Source organism: Vombatus ursinus, unplaced genomic scaffold (assembly GCF_900497805.2).
Source record: "Vombatus ursinus unplaced genomic scaffold, bare-nosed wombat genome assembly UNPS02014801.1, whole genome shotgun sequence".
In the NCBI taxonomy this organism is placed as follows: domain Eukaryota; kingdom Metazoa; phylum Chordata; class Mammalia; order Diprotodontia; family Vombatidae; genus Vombatus; species Vombatus ursinus.
The window spans coordinates 13,372,938-13,396,491 of NW_020954579.1; the positions used below are offsets into that span (position 1 = coordinate 13,372,938).

Below are 23,554 nucleotides of genomic sequence, written 5' to 3' on the forward strand. Positions count from 1 at the left end.
CTTTAAATTGAAGTATCCCTCTAAAATAAATGACCAATGACATGGGAAAAATATTCAGGCTTTTTAGTCTGGAAAGAAATTAATAGAAGAAATGTTCCCAAATGAAGGATATGTGGTGACCATAGACTTGCTCACTAAGTATTAAAGAGGAATCTAAGTTTATAAGAAACAATGCTATTTACCCTAAAACTACTACCTCACACAGTGAGGTTAGTGAACTTCTGGAATTCATTATTCTAAGAAGACTAAAGACTCAGGTTAGAAAAGGGTTTGGATGAATTAATGGCTGACAGAGCTGTAATGGGTCACCAATCATAATGCAGCATACGTTAACTAGGGATACACATCCTTTATGAGGGACAGAATGCTGAGGCTGGAGAGATAATGGGACTGGTACTGTAGAGAATTTTAAACTTAACACTCTTAAAAATCTGCTATATTCATTGAGAGGCATCGTGGCATATGCTATGGAGGCAAGACTGCTATGCTTAAAGTCAATAGATATAGGTCTGAATCCTGGCTTTGACACTAACTACTGATGTAACCTTAGGCAAATCACTTAGCCTCTGGGGGGCCTCAGTTTCCTCATCTATAGAATGAGAAGGTTGCCCTAGATGACCTCTAAGGTCCCTTTCAGCTCTAAATATCTTTTAATAAGAGAGCTGGCCTTGGAGTTAGGAAGACATAGACCGAAGTCCTGCCTCTGACAAACCAACTATTTGAACATCAGCAAGTGCATTTAACTTCCCAGTGTCCCAGGTAATACTCTAAGGCTGCAAACTGGAAAACAGCTGATCATTTCATTGGTGGAGGTATTGTTGTTGTTTGTCTTTTGCTTTTTGAAGAAGACCAATGACATCGCAGAGTGATGTCTGAACTGGATTTAATTGAGGAAGAGCTGCACAAAGTACTCAGCCTCACTCTCTTCCAGAGTGATCAAAATCCAGTGTTAAGACAAAAGTCAGGAATACTAGTGATGGCCCAGGATGCAGCAGATTTCCATGGCATCTTCCGTATCTGACCAAGCTCTAAGCACTCCACAGAGCCTGCTTCAGCTGCTTTCATGGCTATTTGAACAAATTGTTCTCATTTGCCCATTCCCAGGGGGTCTTCACATGCTTGGGTAGACATCTTACTAACTCACCAAGAGATCTGTGGCCCGTCAATTACCCTGAACCTGGGTTAGTCAAAATGGTTTCCCGGGGTGTGGCTTCTGAGTATGTTACAGCTTCTTAGAACCACAGATGAGAGTGTCAGGAAGACAACAAAGGTGAGCAGCCCTGAAAGGGTTCAACAAGCCCTCACACCACAGGTGCTAGTCCTCCTGAACACCCCAGAGATCTTTCACTGGTGGAGGTAGTTCCATACTGACAGTCCCTTATACATATGAAAAAACAGGTCTGGATCTTCCCAATTCCCCAATATTAACCAACACATTTTATTCTCAAATATGGGTAGTCTGTCTATCAAAGCAGATGAAGTCAATCATGTTGCTTGAGTTGCCACTGGGAAAAAATTTTCATTAACCTTCTGAACTTTATGCTTAGCTAAAGTTGTCGACATAAAACTGACCTCATGGACCACAGACTCTGGATTTCTTTCAGAAACCCAGGTCACCTTCCATATCATCACTGGGCACTTGAGTTGGGTTTCACAGGGAAACTATTAACTCAACCATCCTAAGCTTTAAATAGATTAGCTGGATCCTTACATAAGAGGATGATACAAAGATATAAATAGGATATCCAGTATATTGTATAAATTATCAGAATTATACTATATATTCCAAGTAAATCACATCATGTTGGAAACCTCTGAATGTAGGCAAGTTCTTGAAGTAACTGTTTGACATTACAGAGTGATGGAAATAAAATTTTTTTAAGATAACTATTCATGTTTGTTCCTGATGGCCAACTGCCACCAAATGGGCAGGTAAACCCAAGAGCTCTGGAAACAGTCTCCTCAAACCATTGACCCTGCTTCCTCTTCAGTCCCTGAAGACCATTGAGAAAAACAACCCCTGAGGAGAAGAGCTAATTATTCCAACCAAAAGCCAACCACCTACCACCTACAGAGCAAAAACCAGTCCCTGCTCTAAAGGAATTCACAGCCTAATGAGGGAGACAATATACACACAACTATACCAACAAGATACAGACAGGATAAAGTGGAGTAATCTCAAAGGGAAGGCATAAGCATTACAGAGAACCAGGAAACACTTCCTGTAGAAGGTGGGATTTTAGCTGAGATTTGGAGGAAGCCAGGGAGGCCAGGAAGTGAAGATAAGGAGGGGAGAGGGTTCCAGGCATGGGGAATTGCCAGTGAAAATGCACAGAATTGGAGTTAGCCTTAAACTTCCTGCATGAATTATCTGCCCCTTAAAAGCAGAGACTGTCTACAATTTTCTATTTATACTGCCAATGCTTTGCACATAATAAGTGCTTAATAAATTCAATAACTCATTCAGATACAACTTTGGTACAGGGAAAAGAGCACCAAGCTAAGAGTCAGCAGTCCAGGGTTTGAGTCGTAGCTCAGCCATTAATCAGCTATGTCTCCTTGGATAAGTCATTTCTAAGCTCCAGTTTCTTCATCTGTAAAATGAGAATGTTAGACTAAATCATCTCTAAAATCTCTTCCAGCTTTAAAGCTCTTTGATTCTGAAACAGATTCATTCAGAATAGCACAAATAATACGGCTCTGCTGTGAATAATTTGTCTTCTACTCTGCTAAAATTAGGACTGATTTTTTCAGGTTGGCATGAAATTTAGGTAGTAGCAAGGTGGTAATTATGACTTTATCAAAAGCACTTAGCAACAACTAGGCAGGATGAATCACTTGTTATATTTCACATAATGTAGCGCCTAAGTGTGTCACTTTCCTCAGGAATTGCACCAACTTCTTAAAAAAAAACCCAATGGATCTGAGAAATACTTTGTTTTTTTCAATATTCTACAACTGAGGTGGAAAATCCTACAGTGTATAGGCTTTGTGGGAAATATTTATAGTGAGGGGGGTTGGGGGTGGGAAGGGGCTAAGTAAGTTGACTTTTGGGTTTGACACTAGACTCCTTCTTAACCTTCCCCCCACAATTTTATCAGATATACTTAGCTGTACTTGACCCAATTTTGAGCAACTAGGAAACCCTGGTAAGCTTATAGAGTTCACCTGGTATAAATTTTATTGAAATGCAGTGTTCTATGGGGGATTGGCAATCTCTGACGATCTAAATATTTCATAAGTGAATTAACATAACTCAAAAGTTAGGACAGTGTACACTAATGAAATTAGGGGAGAGGACAGAGGGTCTGGAGAATGAAGAGGTAACGAGAACCTAAGTCTTACAGGTATTGTTTAATTGAAAGGTAATTTTCAACTACAGCTTTCCCGCCAACCACACCCTCCCATCCAAAAAAGTGGGCCTAAATCAAGCACCCACAAATACAGTAGCCTTGAAATGAAGCTGAATAGGACCTCCAGTTAATCCATTCGTTTCCTTGCCTTTAGGCTAGAACTGACTTACCTTTCCACCAAAGTCTACCAGGGGTGAGGAACCTGTGGCCTCAAGGCCACATGTGGCCCTTTAACCGAATCCAAACTTCACAGAACAAATCCCCTTAATAAAAAGATCTGTTCTGTAAAACCTGGACTCAGTCAAAAGGCTGCACCCAAGGACCTAGAAGGCCACATGTGGCTTTGAGGTCATAGGATCCCCACCCCTAGGACTATGTCTTCCACCAATTAATTCACTCAGGATCAAAATATGTGGTGTCATTTTTTATTCTTTCCCCTTTCATCTCCCACATAAATGAGTTGCTGGCATTGACCCTCTATGCATTTCTTTTTCTCTTTTTGCATATCCCCTCTCTATTCCAACTCGCAACTGTTAGGTTATGCTTCAACTGAGAAGGACTTAGAATGAAGGCTACAAAAACAAAATGAATGATATGGTCTCTGATCTCAAAGGGCTGACACTTATTGGGAGTGGGGGAGTATGTAACATGTAAATGAGTAAGTATAAGGAAAATATATACAAAATAATGGGGGGAGGAGGAGAATCAGGATAAGCTTCGTGTAGAAGGGGACCCTAGAGCAGAGGGAAACAACAGATATTACACGAATAGGAAGTGAGGTAGAAGGACACTCCAGATATTGGTGCCAGCTAGTGGAAGGACGTGGAAAGGGGAAATGGGGTGTGGTGTGGATAGAACAGGAAGATGACCAGTTTGGCTGGACCATAGAATGTGAAAAAGGGAGTAAAACAAAATAAAGGTGGAAAAGTAGGCTGAAAGTAGGTTGTGAAGGACTTTAAAAGCTAAACAAAGGTGCTTATATTTGATCCTAGAAGAAACGGGAATCATTGGAATCTACTGAGTATGGTATAGTAAGACCTACACCTCAGGAAATTCACTTTGGCAACTGTAGAAAGGGTGAGTAGGTAAAGGGAGAGCACTGAAGCAGAGAGAACAATTAGGAAACTATTGCAATATTCCAGGCAAGAGAGGATGAGAGCCTGAAGCTGTGTGAGTAAACAGAAAAAGAGAAAGGGTGGATGAAGAGATATTGTGAAGGTAGAAAAGGCAAGATTTGGCAACCAAGGGATATGTGGGGTTAGAAAGCGTGAAAAGTCAAGGATAATGCTGAAGTTGTGAGCCTGGGTGACTGAAAGGATGGGGGTACCTTCTTCAATAGAAAGAAGGAAGTTGGAAAGGAAGGAAGGAAGATGAGTATGAAGGGGGAAGCAGTAAGAATATTGAGTTCTGTTTTGGACATACTGAGTTTGAGTTGCTTTGGGGACACCCAGTCTGGAATATCCAACAGACAGCTGGAGACACACAAATGGAGCTCTCAGAAGAGAGACCAGGACTAAATAAGTTTGAAAGTCTTCTGCACAGATTAAACCCACTAGAGTTGATGTCACCAAATGAGTGTAGTAAGTACATCCACAGTTAGCGGACAAGATACGGATAATGAATCAGCAAAGGAGCCTGAAAAGAAAGGATCAGACAGGTAGAAGAAATAAGAGAAAGTAGTATCACAAAAATCCAGGAGGAGGGGATGGTCAATACTGTCAAATACAGTAGAGGTCAAGGACGAGAATTGAGAAAAGGCCAATTGATTTAGCGATAATGTGGTCGCTGATAATTTCAGTGAAAGCAGTTTCATTTTAAGTGATGAGATGGGAAGCTAGACAGCAAAGGGCTAAGAAATAATAAGAAAAGAAATGGAGGCAATGGATGTAGAATTTTTTTTCTGTAAGTTTGGTCCTAAAAAGGAGGATAAATATAGCTTGAGAGGGTGGTGGGATCTAATGAAAGTTTTTTTCAGGATAAGAAAGACTTGAGCAGGTTTGTAGGCAAGAGAGAAGGAATCGAAAGACAGGAAGTTTGTAGTGATAGAGACGATAAGGGAATAGGAGCAAGGGCTTGTGCGGATGAGTTTTCCTTGATGCAAATGGTCAGTTTTTCATTGAAATAAACCAAGAGAATGGGGTGGGGGTGGAGGTGGGGGGGCGAGATGTCAAGGGAAGAAGATTAAACTCAGGCCAAATGATCTGTAGAGGAGAAGACTAAGAGGAGAGGGGGGCATGATAGCACCACTGTCTTCTGGTATTCTAAAGGCTAGAAGAGATATTAGACTTGTTCTGTTTAGTTCTGGAGGACAGAACCAGGAGCAGTGGGTAGAAGTTACAAAGAAGCAAATTTAGGCATAATGTCAGGAGAAACTTTCTAAAAATTAAGAGCTGCAGCAACACAATGATTCAAGACAATATTAAATAAGAAAAAAAATGAAAGGCTGTTTAAAAGAAGAATGGCCTGGCTATTAGATGAGGAGTTCTGCCTCCTTGGAAATCTTCAAGCGGAGGCTGGGTGAAACCTTATCAAGTACATTACAATGGGGCTGCTGAGGCCTCTTCCAGCTCTCAACCTCTGTCATCTCCTTACGCATAGATTTATTTAGTCATATCACTCCTCTGTTCAAAATATTCCAATGGTTCCCTACAGTCTATCGAGTAAAAGTCAAATTCCTTACCCTGGCATGCATGTCCCTATACAATCTGATGTCAACTTACCTTCCCAGCCTTATCTCACATGTAGCCCTGCATATGATCTATACTGCAGAGCACCTGGACCTAATGGTTGTCTCTCCTATATAACTCATGCTCTTCTTCCCCGTGCCCGAAATGCCCTCCCTTCCCAAAACACAGACCCTACTGAATGCCTACCCATCAGTTCAAGCATCACATTCTTTGTCAGCTGCTGCTGGTCAGGATAATTATCACATAGAAGTATAAATACATTATTGCCTTTCATCTTTTTCTAAGACCTTCAGATAGAAATGTTCTAAGAGAAGCTGCTATCCAACTACTGGTGCCTTTTTGTTCAGTGTCCTGTGGACTATTGCACAGACTGATAAAATGACTGCAATGGTAACTGAATGAATATACTAGAATGTGAACTCTCCTTCTGTAGGCTCGCTCACAGAATCTGAGACAACTTAAGTACCCGTTCTGTTCTCATGTAGTTTTGATTTCTTCTCATAGGTCTCTAAATTGGGAAAGCTTTTCATTGAAAATAACCTAGGCTTGATGTATCCGGCATTTCTATTTCTATTATTAGGGACAGGGAACTGGACCTGTGCCTTCACTGGGAAAGAGGAAACTCCCTTACCCAATGCACGTCAGCCTTTTCTCTTCAACTTAAAGTCTTAGAGAGTTACCTGAAACAGAGAAAAATTAAACGACATGCCCAGGGTCACAAAGTCAGTATGTGTCAGAGATGGGACTCCTATTATCATCACCAAAAGAACAAAATGAAAAGAATATTGATCTATGAAGTATAGTTGAAAAATGAAGCAAAATTGTTTGCCAAAAATGCAGGGCACTGAAAAACTCATTCTCACCCCGTGAGTTAGGCAGGTTTTTTTTCTTTTTTTTATCTAGGTAAAAACAGCATCATGCAGAGTGTGTCAAATGCATTACTCATGGTCACAGTGAGTCAGTCATTGGACTTGGAAAGCTCTCATACTATAGTGATTGATGATACTGCAGGGTTCAAGGAAGTTTTACTAGTCATCTTGCTCTACTCAATTGCAGGGGCAGGAGTCCTTCTAGAAGATCTGATATATAGGCTTTCCGTCATCCCGCCCCGCCCCAGAGAGTAATGACCTTTTCCTTCACTGGATCTCTCCTAACACATTTTTGGCACCTCTCAAGCACTTGCTTTGTGTCACAGCTATTTGTGTAAGTATCTTATTTCCCAACATAAGCTGTATGAGGTCAGGGGACCTTTCTCAGTCTCTTTTGCTGTATGATCATCTATCTCACACATACACCCACCTCTGAATGTATCTCATGCTCTGTCCAGAACCCACTTCTCTCTCTACATTCTGTCTCAGTGACTTCATTAGGTCCCACAGGTATAATCACCATTTCTTTGCATATGACTCCCAGATCCTGGAGACACAGCATGGTGTAATGGAAGACAAAAATTTGAGTTTGAATCCTGCCCCAGACACTTACTAGCTGTGTGGCCCTGGGCAAGGCAGGTAACTGCTCTGGGTCTCAGTTTCCTCATCTGTAAAATGAGCTGGTTGAACTTAATGGCCTTTGAAAACCCTGCAAGCTCTAAATCTACGATCCAGGGATGTATACATCTAGTGCTACTCTCCTGAGCACCAGTCCGACAACACAAAAAGCCCAATGGATATTTCCAACTGGATCTGTCATCAGCATCAAACTCAGTATGTCTGCAACACAACTCATTCTCTTTCCCTCCAAACAAATCCCTCTTCCAGACTTCTCTATTTCTATCAAGGTTACTTCCCATTATGAACTCAGGTTTGTAACCTCAGAGGCATCTTTCATTTTCTGCCCTCTCTCCTCCCTCATATTCAATCCACGGCTAAGTCTTGTCAATTCTACCTCTATAGTATCTCTCAAATCCATCTCTATTTCCATTCCAAGAGTCAGCACCCTAGTTCAGACTCACATCACCTTTCATCTGGACTATTGTAAGAATTCTTAATTGGTCTCCCTTCCTTAAGTCCTTCCTCCCTCCAATCTATCCTACACACTGCTGCCAAAGTGATTCTTTTTTTCTCACTAAAATTTTCCTTATTATTAAGACTTGGCAAGCATGAAACATGAACATTTTCCTATACAAAGAAGAACAGAAAAATATCATCTAGTAATATGAGACTAGGAATCTTCACTATGTATAGCTTGAATTTTTAAAGTTTTTTTTTTTAAATTTTAGTTCTATAATTAGCTTTGGCTTGACTGCATCCCCTTTTAAAATTTCTTCTTCTCTCTTATTTATTTTATTACATTAATATTAGTAAGAATATAATATTATCTCCCACCTCTGTATCTTTGCACTAGCCTAGGATGCTTTCCCTCCTATAAAAATCCCTAGTTTCCTTCTATAGTCAGCTTGGGCTTGACCACCCTCCAGCGGCTAAGTGCTTTCTTCACCAAGAGTCCTACACACAGACACACACATGCATGTATATGCATATACATATTTTGTATGTACTATTATATCTATATGGTGAAAATGAGAAAATGTAGGCTTCCTGAGGGTAGAAACAGTTTCATTTTTCATTTTTGAATTTCCAGCACCTGACACAATATCTGACACAAAGTACTTAATAAATATTTGTTGATTGTATCTTAGCTAAACCTTGGATTTCCCTCAGTATCTGCGCACACTGTAGGAATATGAAATTTTGTGAACTGAATTAGGCAGCACAGGGTAATTAAAAGAGAGAGGAATGTAGTCACAGGCTCTGAGTTCAAATATTGATTCTGAGTGACATGGAACAAGTCACTAAACCTCTATGGGTCCCATTTTCCTGGTGGGTAAATGAGGAGCTTGAATCAGATAACCTCTAAAATCTCTTCCAGCTCTTGGCCTATAAGCCTAGGATTGCTTCACAGCAGCACAAATTTATGGCTTATAGGGTAGTATTCCAAGAATATCAGTATTTCTTGATGCCAAAACTGCACATGCTAGGACTTTCACACATCTAGGAAGTTTGCATGGAAAACCTGCCCACAGGTTATTGGACCTTCCAGAAAAGACTTCTGCTGCTGTAACTGAGTTGAACAAGATCACTAATAAAACTTCCTTAAATCTTCAAGTGTTAGAGCTATGAGTCACTAACTAAAGGTGCCCAGGTGAGTGAATGACAATGTATGACTGTGATCACACAAGGCCATTCAGACACTCAGGACTAAATTGTTTCCACCAAGAAAGAAAAAAAAAAAAAGGCCAACTTCTTGTCAGAGTTACCTACCTCAAGGATGAGGATAAGTTAGGCACTCACAAGAGTGTCTTTAAAAGCCCTCAAGTTTAGAGGGATAATATTGTCTCATTTCTCAACCAAGTTCGATAAATACTGGTTGTCTTTTTACCTTCTTCTTCAGGTAATAGTTAAATAATCATACAGCACATAAACTGACATTTCAGATAGACTGCATAGTTTACAAAAGTACATTATATACACAGTCTTGTAACATGGTAGGGTTAATAAACTTGTCTTCTTATCTCCAGAGCTCATTGGAACACTACCACTTTAAATGATGCTCACCTGTCGCAAGGATGCTGGAATCACAATCACTTGCTTCTTAAGTAAAAGATCAGTTAAGAATTCTCACCTTCAGAATTTCCGGTTCTTTGATATCCAGAGATTCTGTATTCCAGTGTTTTAGGCTTGTATGTAGCCTGTGATATTTATGAGCACTTGACGGTGTAAAAAACCAAATCACACAGACCGCAATCATAAATCCGAGACCAAATCCCAAGCAGAGTCCACTCACATAACTGGGAAGAGGGAGTATAAGGTACGCATAGACTAACAAAATAAGGAAGTATAGTGTCTTCGTTGGTAGTTTAGGCTGCTGCATGTACAAATTCATTTCATGTTCACTGTCAAGTACGGTATTATTTTCCTCAAGCATCCCTGGCTTGAGAGAAATGTCTAGGGGCTTATCAATTTTATTTTCTTCTTCAGCATCCAGGTCAAAGTCCTCAGCATACAGCTCACAAAACTCTTCGTCTTCTTTGCTGACTAAGGCTGACAAAGAACATTTTTCAAGTACCGATGAGGCAGTCTTTGCACTTGCATCCTTGACACTGCTGACTTGAGAGCCCTGTAGTTCCACCTCCTTTACCAATTCTTCAGCGGGCTTAGGGAACTCACTCCTACTAACATTGGAGTCACTTCCATCACAGTCACCCTCCCAGTCACATTCCTCTTCTTTGATGCTGTAGTTGTTATTGCTTTCCAAGGGGCCATTCAAGCTGGAAAGATTGGAGAGCTCTGAAGCACTTGAAGATAAGGCTTTGGGCCTGTGGCTACTACTTTCCTCCCCAATAATTTTGCTAAGGAGCTGAAAAGGCTCATAGATGACTTCAGAAAGGCGCCGTTTAGTATCTTCAATTTTAGCTTCCATTTCGGGCACTTTAAAAAAGGATCTAGTATCCGAGGGAGAAGTCAGTGGGGAAGAAGGAGCCGTCTTGGAATCTCCCCCTGTGTTTCGTGGCTGAGTAAACTGCTTGAAGAGGTGTAAATTCAGTTTGGAGTCAGGTGGCTTATAGGAGAGAGTGTCCAGTTCCTGCTTGGAAGTATCTGTGGACAGAGACTTGACTAGAGTTTTCATCAAGTGCCGGTGCCTGGGGGGGTGTGGGGATTCTTTTGGCTCCACCTCTGTCGAGAGGGACTTGACAAGGCTCATGAAGGGTTTTGCACTAGAAAGGGTGGAGGAAGAGGCACTGGATGACAGAACAGGAGACTTGGAAGGAGAGGACAATGGAGAGGAGGAACTGGTTTTCTGCTCTGATAGAGATGACACACTGGGTGAGCTCACTATGAGGCCTGATAGAGAAGATGCTGGGGACAGAGAGGATTCCAATGATTTTAGAGCACTCTCAGCGACGGGCAAAACAGGAGAAGGGGAGGACACAGACTGTACAACTGCCATGACAGGTGAGGTAGCAGGGCCAGCAAAGTCATGGTGCCCCCGTTCAAAGAACAAGTCTTCCTTGGCTTCAAGAGCAGTTACAATGCTTTGGTCGTCAAACTCTTCATCAGGAGGTTCCCTGAAATCCTCCTCCTCCTCTTTTTCTTCCTTCCCAGATGCTGAGAAGTGAATGGTGATGGTATCTCGTGAAAGTGATCTTTGGACCTGTACTTTGGGGGCTGATGATGGTTTTGGCATATCATTAGTTTTCTCTGCATGGCTACTATTCAGACTTGTCATTGCCGTCTGTGCTCACTGCCCTCACACAGTTTCAGGCTCTGTGAAGAGAACATTAGGAGAAAGAGAAATCAAAAGGCAAATTTCTCATTAAGAGACATTGACATTTACAGACACAAACCACTCAAATGGCAATTACACTTTTACTTTGGCAAGCATTCACTATTCCTAACTTCCTGCAATTCCATGAATTAACTATAATTTGTTTAGTGAAAACTAAATCATTTGTTATCAATCAAGTCAAACATTATTAAGAACTTTACCATCCTTATTCTTGCCATGACAGCTAAGCTTTTTTTTTGTTTCCCCTCTTTTCTATGGCTTGTTCATATTAATGATTCCATCTTTCAGGGTTTAGTATACTAGCAAGCTGGACATCATCACTGCTATCAATACATAAATCCAACAGGATAAAATTGGGTCATGAAGAATCCTGAAATGTCATATTTCACCAGTGGTTTTCTATCTAAAGAAACTAACCAGACTCAGGAAGGCTATTACCTCAAGTGAACTTTTCAAAGTGATATTTATAATCATTTGTCTTTCATCCCCAGATGCTTATAAAATCTTGTCATAAAACAAGAACGAGCAAGAAAGTTTCTAAGTATATAAAGACTTCAAGTATATATGGGTTTAATTTTTTTAATATGCTAATTAAGAAGCCAAAATGCTTCAGCAGGCATAAATAGCACACGGATCCATGTCCTAAAGAGAACTAAGGCAAAGTCAAATGACTGTAAATGAGTTTAAAATTTGACAAATGAAGGAACACATAAATTATGGTACCACAGTTATACTCAACCACTTGAGTCTTAGTTCCCAAAATGTACCCATCAGTACTGTGAGTGAGACAAGAGAAAGCAGCTTCAGTGTTGCATGGAAAGAAAAATGTAGCTAGAGTCATAGGACTTGGATTCGAATTCTCATTCTGCCACTTATTGTGTGACCTTAGGCAAATGACTTCACCTGTTTGTGACTATTTCTTCACCTGTAAAGTGAAAGGGTTGGATCAGAAGGGCCCTGAAGGCCCTGTACAATATCAAATCCTATGACAAACGTAAGACAAGGTGCCTACCTTCTAGGAACTTACAATGTTGTTATGGACATAAAACACACACGTGCAAAGTTATAAACAAACCTAAGCTGCAATACAAAAAATGTTGTAAGACATTCTGTAACATCTTGCTCAACTCTATCATTAATAAATGAAAAGATTCAGTGCCAAATGACTGGTAGGAAGTGCCCTAGAAACAGATATCAGAGTGGGTTGAGACGCTCAGAGAAAGCCCCACGAAGATGGAATGACTTGGGCTGGGCAATCAAGAATGTTGGGCAGGATTTGGATAGGCAGAGAGGCCCAAGGAAGGCATTGAATCAGACAGGAAAGGTGTGGCTGAGGCAGGAACTAAACATGGTATATTCAGAGGGCAGGAAAAAGACCAGACTGGATAGAAAGCAGAGTCTGTGTTCAGGAGCAGTGGGAGCTGAGTTTGGTAATATCACAGTAGTGTAATTCAAATTGTTTCCTAGAATGGTAGGACTGCTGAATAGCTACACCAACATTCTATGTGCCTAGCACATAGCAGTAATACGTAATAATAAATTAATAGTAATATGCTTAATAAGCACTTGCTGACTGCCATTGGTGTTCTCACAGATCCATCACTTATCATTCTTGTCTTTTGTCGTCTTTACCAATATGAATGGTATGAGATGAAATCTTAGAGGTGTTATAATCTGTGTTTCTCTTATGGGTGATTGAGAGCATTCTTTCACATGGCTATTAATAGCTGCTTGTTTGCATCCTTTATCTATTGATCCACTGAGGAGTGACTCTTACTCACACAAACTTTTTATCAGTTCCCTATACATCTTGGATAGTTGACCTTTTTCAGAGACATTTGCTGCAAAGATTTTTAACCCAATTTACTGTTTCTCTTTGAAATCTAGCTACAATGATTTTATTAATACAAAAGCATTTCAATTTTATGTTACAACAAACCCAGAAATGATCCTTCCTTGAATGATTACACTCATTTTTTTTTTCTAACTCTATAAAGTAACCTTTTAGCAGTCTTAATGGCATGGTACTGAATAAGTAAATTAATTTAGGTAGTATTGTCATTGGTAGTATACTGGTTTAGTCTACCAATGTGAAGATGTCTCAATTTCTGTAACGAATGTTTTGTGATGGTGTTTATGTATTTCCTTTGTATGTCTTGGCAAGTAGAAACCTAAGCATTTTATATTTTCTGTAGTTATTGTAAAGTGGAATTTCTCTATTATCTTCCTGCTGGATTTTGTTAGTAATTACAGAAATGTTAATGATTTATGTGGGCTTTACTTTGTATCCTACAACTTTGCTGAATTGTTTCAATTAGTTTTTAGTAGACTCTCTAGGGTTCCCTAAGTAAATCATCATATCATCTGCAAAAAGTGACAATTTTACTTCTTTGTCCAGGCTTATTTCCCTCAATTTTGTGGCCTTATTGTTATAGCTAGCATCTCTAATGCTATTTTGAATACTAATGATGAGAATGGATATCCCTGCTTTTACCCATGAACTTAATTAGAAAAGCCTCTAGTTTATCCCCATGACATATAAAGCTGACTCTTTGGTTTCAATTAGATACCACTAGTCATAGTTCAGAAAGATCCATTTATTCCCATGCTTTCTAGTATTTTAAACAGGAATGAATGTTGAATCTTATCAAAAGCTTTTTTTGCATCTATTGACATAATCACGTGATGTTGTTACTTTTGTTACTAACATGGCCAATTTTTGTTTTACTAATATTAAACCAGCCTTGTATTCCAATCTAGTTTTAGTAGGTAATCTTTCTGAGAGGTTGCCATACTCTTGCTAATATTTTATTTAAAATTTGTATCAGTAGTCTTTAGGGATATTAAGTCTATAGGTTCTTTCTCTGTTTTGACTCTCCCTAGGTTAAACAAGACCATATTTGCATCATGGAAGGAATTTGGTAGGACTTATTTTATTTTTTTTTAAGTTTGTGTAATATTTAAATTAAATGTTCTTTAGGTGTCTGATAGAATTCTCTTGTAAATTCATCTAGTCCTGAAGTTTTTTCTTTGAAATTTCATTTATGGTTTGTTCAATTTATTTTTCTAAGATTGAGTTGAGTTTTCTTTTCTCGTTCTTTTAATCTGTACATTTAGATTCTTGTAAGTATTTATCCATTTCATTTAGACTGTCAGTTTTACCGGCATATAACTGAGCAAAAAAAAATTCCTAATAATTTCTTTTATTTCTGTTTCATTGGCTGAGTTCATCTTTTTCTTTTTGTACATTGGTAATTTGGCTTTTTTTTTTTAATCAAATGAGTGAATGGTTTTCCTCAGTTTTATTTAAGTCAATGGTTTTTTTTTGCTTTCAATTCTGCTAATTTCTTCCTTCATTTTAAGGATTTCTTTTGGTGTTTAATTGGGAGTTCTTACTTAAAAATAACTTTTCTGGGCTAGTGTTTTTGTTTTTTAGTTCCACAACCAATGCATTAATCAGCTCTCTGTCTTTCACTAAAGAAAGTTTTTGAGACACATTTAAGTGTCGAGGGACTACTTTGGCTGCCTCTCAAAAATTTGGTATGTCTCATTGTCATCAATTGTTTGTATGATTTGTTCTATGGACCCACTGATATATTGTTTTCTTTTTTTCCCCCTCTAAGTTATACAAGCTGTGTTTGCTTTGTATAAAGTACACAAACATGTAATTAGCTTGTGAACAAGCCATGAGTGGGGACCTAAGGTAAAGGCTTTGTGATAATCAATAAAGGCAGTATAAATGTTATGGCTTTCTCAGGAGGTTTAGTATCAAATCAATTAGGTCATCTTTCCACTTCTGAAACTTTTAACACGTCCTTTTTGCTCCTCAGCCAGCATATTGTTTTGTTGGATATACAGTTATATAAGCTATGAATGCTTTGTATAAAATACATAGATATGTAATTGGTCTCTATCTGCAGGGGTCACTGGTTTTCTCTTTTGGTAATAGATGTGATGTCTTCTGTTAAGAAAGATGGGCTCTCGGGGCAGCTAGGTGGCACAGTGAATAGAGCTCTGGCCTTGGAGTCAGGAGGACCTGAATTCAAATCTAGTCTCAGACAGTTAACACTTACTAGCCGTGTGACCTTGGGCAAGTCACTTAACCCTGATCGCCTCCGCAAAAAAAAAAAAAAGAAAGAAAGATTGGTTCTCCCTATATATACCAAAACATTTATAACAGGACTTTTTCATGATAGCAAAAAAATCGGAAACAAAGTAGATGTTGATTGGGGAATGGCTAGGTAAATTGCCATAAATTAATGTAATGGAATATTACTGTGCTATAAGATATGATATGTGGAATGAAAACACAGAGAAGCATGGAAAGATTTACAGGAACTTCAGGAACTGAAGTAAGCAGGGCAGAGAAAACAGTATACCTAATAACTTCAACAACATAAATGGACAAAATAAGCACCCACCACAAAATGAAAAGTGATTGTAACAAAATTACATAGATCAAGCATGGCACAAATCAAGAGATATGAGAGGATACCCCGAAACCACTCCTTCCTGAAAGTGAAAGGTCCACAGATGCTATACATTGCACAGGTTTTCAGACTTTTTTATTGCTCAATTGTACTGATTTTACCCCCTCTTTAAAAATACTATTTGTTATATGGGGTGGCTCTCTGGGAGGGAAAGTGGATGAACACTGGAGATAACTATGATAAAAGAAACAGAAGACATCAATAAACACATATAAAACTTTAAAATATGACAGAGAATGCCTAAAACAAACTGTAGTACACAAATGTAATACAATATTGTGTTGTAAGAAATGACTAAGCATGTAAAGACTCATCAGAACTGAACTGATGTAGAATTAAGTAAACTGAGTCAAGAAAACAATACACACAATGACAAGAATGTAAATGGAAAGAACCATCAAAAAAAAAAAAAGTGTTAGCAGCAAAATTACAAAGAACTGGTATGGGTCCAAAAGGCATAGGAGAAGCAACTCCCATCCCACTCCTTGGCAGAGATAGGAGGTCCACAGACATAGTATCCTGTACATATTTTCAGACTTTTTTTTTAATACATTGACCAGTTTTACTGATTTTTTTCCCTTAAAAATGTTATTTATTATATGGAATGATTCTCTAGGAGAGGGAGAGATATTAAGGGAAATTTTGGTGATCAATAAAGTTTATTTGAAAAGGAAAGAAAGGATCAGTATTATAATTGAGAAGGGGCTGGTAAAAATGCTTTGCTAGTACAATTCTCGATGGCGAAACATTTGTGCCAATAATTATGGGTGTTAATTGACCCTGTTGCCTTCTAATTTAATATCATCATTATTACTGCTCCAATAAAGTACCCCAATAGGCCATGATACACATCAGACATTTCTGCAGAGACAATAAGGTGGATCTCAGAAAAGTAAAGCTTTGTATGAAGTTCTACATCTCAACTCCTAAAAAGCAGAGCTATTAAAAGCAAGCTCCCACTGGTACTACACACGCCTGTGTGCCTGGAGGAGTAGAGCCCAGCCACAGTGGCTGCATCTAGCTAACAAAAACTTCCCAAGAGACCATGAGAACATCTAGTGTCTTCCTATGGGACTAAGGACCCAAATGCATGTCTACTTGGATGACAAAAACAAGTAGACCTATACGAAAAGAATACAGGGAGCAATTCACAACATTACTTTAACTTTATCCCATAGAGCCTATAATTAAATCCATGCAGATGTTAGCATAAGAACTCCCCGTGATTAGATGAGAAAGAAGCATTCAAGTTACTTATGTCTGAATTTCCCAAAAAACTAGCTGAGGTCATCTAAAAACTGTAGTTGTTCTTAGGGTCAAAAGAAGGATCCAGTATCAGTCAACACACTGTATGTCCAAGGTACTGGGCACATCTGCTTGACCATGTTGCCACAGGACCCCCAAAATATAAGATCTTATAAAAAGTAATTGATATGAACTTTAAAAAATGGATTGCTAAAGGATAAATTATTTCATAAGGATCCTTTCTGTATTCCTTCCAAAATTTTGTCCTCATACCCAAAAAAGCCAAGATATCATGGTTGGAAATTTGTATTTTTGGTAGTATTTGTCATCATAAAGCACATTATCATTCCCAAACTGCTTCTTAGGAAATAAGGATAAAAGGCAGGGACAGTTAAAAAAAAACACAACAAAAGAAAGACCACTGAACAAAGAGTTAGGAGACTTGGGTTCCAGCCCCAGCTCTGCTGCTAAACTTTCTGTGTGACTTTGACAAGTTTTTTTTTTTAACCTCTCCGGCCCTTGGTTTCTTCATTTATTTAAAAAAAAAAAAAGTTGGCCTAGATTAGTGACACTCAAAAAGAAGCAGAATCTTTCACTTAAAAGAAAATCTCAATGGAATCCTTGTAGTAGTTTCTCAAAATAATTATTTTAAAAATATTTACGTTTTAGTTCATCATGTTTTTACATTTTGACAACTAGATGATACAGTGATAGAGTATTGGGCCTGGAGTTAGGAAGAGGTGATTTAAACCAAACCTCAGATACTTATTAGCTGTGGAATCCTAAGCAAGTCACTTCACCGCTGTCTGCCTCAGTTTTCTCAATTGAAAAAATGGGGATAATAGCATCTACCTCAAAGAGTGGTTATTAGGATTAAGTGAGATCACATCTGTAAAGTGTGATCTTTAAAGTGTACACAGGGCCTGGCACATAGTAATAATAAATGCTTGTTTCACTCTTAGTCACTGCCCCACCCACTTACAATTCAGGAGTTTTCAAGAGTTTATTTTTTAAGAAGCTGCTCTGCTTGTAAATAGCTGATCTACAGTATTAGTCTTTAAAGTTTGGTACACTACTACCAAGATTACTAAAAGTAAGTCAAAATGAAGATAGTTAACATTATGTTTCCATTTAATTTGTAATTTGGTATTCAATGTGGATATCTGTTTAATCATCAGAATTCTGGCTATCAATCCTTTTGCTTTCTTATCCCAATTGTCTGCAATATTTCAAAGATCTATGATTTCATCCTCGTAGGTACTGCCTCCACCAAAGCACCTCAGGGCCTTTCTATGACCTTGGAGATGATCTCTGAGAACTGACACAAATTCATTACCCTGTGATGGGCCTCTCTCTCAGTTCAGTGAGGCTGCTCCTTGGACCAGAGAGACAGTCTATCACTAGATCTGCAATGGGCCTTCCCCATCTACGGAACCTGCCAGAGCTTTCGTCTTGCTGGTATAACCTTTCGTAGCCTAGGGTTCATCCCTAAGTTACTATGAGGCATTAGAACAAGAATAACCAAAAATTTAATACAAACAATAAGCTTAACTATTCTTGCCCTGACTTCACAGAACTTAGATTCTATTGGGTAAAAGTAACATGGACAAAGAAATTTAAACACAAAACAGATAAATTCTGCAGAAACAAACTGACAACTGACAACATATGTTGTTGATTTCGACGTAATACAATAATGAATTACTTATTTTGCAACTCTTAGAAAAAGCAGTCAACTTGAATGAATGAAAGGGGCACACTGAGGTCCCTAAACTATTATAATTTTGCTGTCTAATTCTTCTATTTCTTCCTGTAACTCAATTAGCTTTTCCTTTAAGTACTCTTAGATATTACGCCATTCAGTACATAATATATTAAGTACTGAAATTATTTCAGTGTTTCTTGATACCTTTAATTATAATGCAGTTTCCTGACTTATCTCTTTTAACCATGTATATTTTTACTGTTGTCTTGTCTGATCATGATTGTCAAACCTGCTTTTTGGAATTACCCTAAGGCATAACAAGTTCTGTTCCAGCACCTCATTTTAACTGTATGAACCTTTATATTTCAAATATCTTTCTTATAAACAACACACTCTTGGATTCTACTGTCTAATTCATTCTGCTACCTTTGTTCAATCAATGAATTTATTCCACTTACATTCTTGGTTACGATTGTTTATTTCCTTCCATATCCTCATACACTTTCTCCTCCCGTATTTTTCAGAAAGAAGGTGAGGAGGAAAAAAGGGAGGAAACTTAGTCTACAGTAGCAATGTAACAAAAGTGGTTTCTTCCCACTTGTCACTTCACTTCGCCCTTTCCCCCATTTGTGCTCCACTCTCCAAAGGTGACTGTCCTCTCCCTGACTCTGCTTCCCTTCTTAAACTCCTCTCTCCCCACACGTTATTTGGACTTAATGTATTTACGGTGACAAGATCATATGTTTAGAAATGGAAGCAACTTCAGAGGCCAGTGAGTCCAACCTCCTCATTTTACAAATGAGGAAACTGAGACATAGAGAGGTTAAGTAACTTGCCCAACTAGGAAGTTCTGGACTAAGATTTGAACTTAGATTTTCCTGACTCCAAGTCTAGTCCTCTATCCACTTGTACTCCATGATACTTCTCTTCTTATACCAAACTACATAAATGTTGTTTTCAACTGCCCCTTTGTCTGGTTAAGATAATAGGTTCATGAGATGCCTGCTTCTCCAAAAGTTTCCTCCACATTTGCATGTTCTAGCACATCTCATTTTTGGCAAACATTAAATTTCCTCCTTATTCCTTCCCATACTGTATTCCTTTATTTCACTCTCTTTTTCCTCCCTCCCTTAAAACCAACAACACAGTAAAAACACTTGTAAACTTTGTGTTTCTCTTTCTTAGATCCTTCTAGGACCCTTCAAGAAAGTGGGATTCTGATGGGGTCCTTGACTCTTTTCATCTACTGGCATGTAAGACTTCAATATTATTTAGCAGCTTCCAATTGAGCTAATTTATTTACCTTTCTAGATTTCTCGTCTTCTGTGTTTGCATTTCAAAGATTTTACCCAACTCTTCTCTCTTCATCAGAAATGTTTGAAAGTCTTCTATTTCATTAAATGTCCATTTTCTCTACTATGGAATTATGTTCTGTTTTGCAACGTTGCATTATTTTGAGTTCTAAGTTGCTATTTTTGTCCTTTTGATATACTGTATTCCAAGATTTCTCTTATTTAAAGGAGTTGCAGAATAGTCACTTGGGGGAAGATTTATAAAAACTCTATTTATTATAGTTTACACAAATCTTTTTTTAATAAGTAAATAAATATCAGTACTACAATTACAAAGTCCCTTAGTTCCTTGAATTTCTTAGGACACTTCTTTATTCTACATTCAGTATTCCTTAATGGGGGGGAAAATGATCAATAAAAACAACTATTTAAAAGACTTCCACATCAGAAAACTAACCCTAGTTTTTTAGGTGATTTTCTTTTTTTTTTTTCACCCTAAAGGTTAAGTTCTCATATTAATCTGGTACTCCTACTCCAATTTTTCCCATATAAAAAGCTGACACTAAAAAAGACAAGTGAAATAATCAGTCCCCTCCACTCCCCCTCCCCATTCTATATTCTTTTTTTTAAGAGAAGAACACCTGAATAACACAAGACTCAGAATTTTGGGCCACTCTTCATTTGACTTCTTGCCTGGCTGCCCGTACATTGATATGGAAGGAGCTACAGCTACCACAGCCATTTAATGCTAGAAGAATCACGACTGCTACTTGGGCATATGTAAAGCTCCCATAAGGTTAATGACAGTAGCTTGTTCAGAAGAGAAGGCCTGGTCTTGATTGGCTGAGCTGCTGCATGGTCTTGGGTTTTTGCATCTTGGCTGTAATTTTTCTGTGACTCAGAAACATTGGATTTTGGGTATGACATTCTTGGCTGTTTTCAATTTGGGATTCAACCAAGGATTGGTTCTGTCCTCTCCTGTGTCCTGAAGAGTCAGGTGCTGGAGATGACACTGGTGTTGGGCCTCTTGCAGGGACCCCCAGCATGTGCTTCAGGTTACTGAACCAGCCCTGTCTACTGATGCCCCTGAGCACTCGAAGGCACGCACTGTTCTCATCTCCCCGGCTGATGGGTTAAGGGTGCTGACTCTGTCCCCTGCTACTCCTCCGACAGGCATTAGTCCTTACAATTACTGAATGCTGGCTTCAGCCTCCCCTGACTCTGCCTGGTCTTCACTCCTCACATACCCTGTAAGATCAGGGTTTAGATCAATCCTGCTGGCACACCTCAGCTCAGAAAACCCACAGGCTTCTGGACCTGTAAGAATGGATGCTGCCAGCCACAGACACTTAACATTTACTAGCTGTGTGACCCTGGGCAAGTCACTTAACCCTGATCCCCTCACTAAAAAGCAAAAAAGAAAAAGAATGGATGCTGCGCATTCTGAGCACCTGAAGGCTTCTGGCCATTTACCATGACTAACACTGGCTTATGCTTCCCCTACAGTGCCTATTCTCTGAGTGCCCTGTGTCTTCTAGCTGTCCCCTTGTGTAATCCTGGACTAGATGGAGGACCATGCTGCAGTTTCTCTTTGGTGTTGATCAATGCCCTCCCAGATATCTTTCAGACATGGATGGAGGAGAGCCTATATATAGAGCTTTCTCTGTCACTCAATTGTTGCTTAGTTATTTCAATGTTGCTCAGCACATGTGTTATAACCTTCACAGGTAACTTGTCTCATTTTCAGAAAGTTTGTTTCTTTATATAAATCTGACTCTTCAGCCAACACTCTTCCAGTTCATTTGAACAAATGAAATGTATGATCTCAACATTTTCAGAGGCTCTGGGTGACTAGATGAGCACTTTGTAAAATTGTGTGTATCACCATCCCTTATCTTCTTTAAATGTTTATTACCAGTTAAAAATTTCTGTTTTCCAGCTTATTTCTTCCTCACAAGCAGCACTGTGTACTAGATAAAATCCTGAACTTGGATTCAGAAAAACTAGGGGGCTCAAATTGTACCTCAGGAATTTATTAGCTGGGTAATCCTGTGAGTATGTCATATAAGCTGTTAGCCTCAGTTTCTTTTTCTGTAGCACTTACCTCACAAGGCTCTTCTGAAGATCAAGGGAGAAAATGTATATAAGATAACTTTGTAAACTTTCAAGTGACATGTAAATATCAGTTGTTATCGCTATTTTTTTGGACCAGACCTGGGATTCCATAGGTGTAAGGAATACCCTATGAGGAAGGTCCCTCTCCCAAAGCAGATAAGCACTTATTCTGCCAGACAGTTGTAGTAAGTTGCAAGAGTCAATGAGGGGTTAAGTGACTTGCCCAAGGTCACATACCCAGTATATAGAGGCAGGATTTGAACCCAGATCTCTCTGACATTAAGACTGGCTCTCTGTCTATAAAGCTATATTGTCTTTAATAAAAATCACTCCTGAAAGTTTCACAGAAAGCCCAGACCCAGAGACTATTCAAGACAGCTGGACAGCTTGAAGAGCTGCCACCATCAGGAACCCCTGCCACTTCTCCCTTCATCCAGGCTACTGGACTGCTTTGCTCACAGAGCACAGTTGAAGATGGGAGTCAATAACTCCATTCCTTTTTTTCTTTTTTTTGGCTAGGCAATGGGGTTAAGTAACTTGCCCAGGATCACACAGCTAGTTAAGTATCAAGTGTCTGAGGCCAGATTTGAACTCAGGTCCTCCTGACTCCAAGGCTGGAGCTCTAGCCACTGCACCACTTAGCTGCCCCAACTCCATTCCTTCTAATGAAATGGAAGACCACCAGGCCTTACCATCTACCCTGCCATTGCATCCTAAGACCCTGTAGGCATTACTATCAGCCCTACCTCTATGCCCTACAGTCCTGGCCCCATACCCCACTTCTGCCATCTTAACTACCTACGTAATCCAAGGGCCTCTCCATCTACCCTGTGGCTGCACTTCATAGTGTTGCTTCCCACAGTTAAAAACATGAGTTCCTCATGAGTAGGATCTGCCTTGATTCTATTTATATTCCTAGCAATAAACACTTACTGTTTTTTCATTGTCAGTCTCACTGATTTAAAGTGACACTTTCATTCCAAGTCTATACTCATCAAAAATGTTCTCTCTAGCATAAATTTTATCTCATACATGGTATACACAGAACATACCATTACGTTTTTTGAAGGAATGAAGCTACCCTGAAATTTTGGCTTTTTAAAGGTCTTTTGCCTACCACCCTGATTCTATGATAAGTTCCATTTATAGATCTGAACAAATTCAAATTTAGAAAAGCATAGTCTATAAGGGCCTCATTTCTAAAATATATAGAGAACTAAGTCAAATTTATAAGAATACAAGTCATTCCCCAATTGATAAATGGTCAAAGGATATGAACAGGCAGTTTTCAGATAAGGAAATTAAAACTATCTATAGTCACATGAAAAAAAATGCTCTAAATCACTATTGATTAGAGAAATGCAAATCAAAACAACTCTGA

At 38.9% G+C, this 23,554-nt stretch overlaps 1 protein-coding gene across 3 annotated transcripts in view; it reads right to left on the bottom strand.

The window, feature by feature from the left end:
* Nucleotides 1-23,554, bottom strand: part of TEX2 (testis expressed 2) — a 152,540-nt gene that overhangs the window by 92,886 nt on the left and 36,100 nt on the right. For all 3 annotated transcript variants that reach the window (XM_027872883.1, XM_027872884.1, XM_027872885.1), the window contains exon 2: nucleotides 9,662-11,304. In XM_027872883.1, coding sequence (XP_027728684.1) covers nucleotides 9,662-11,266 — 1,605 coding nt within the window. In that variant the 5' untranslated portion in view covers nucleotides 11,267-11,304. The remainder of the gene's footprint in view (nucleotides 1-9,661; nucleotides 11,305-23,554) is intronic.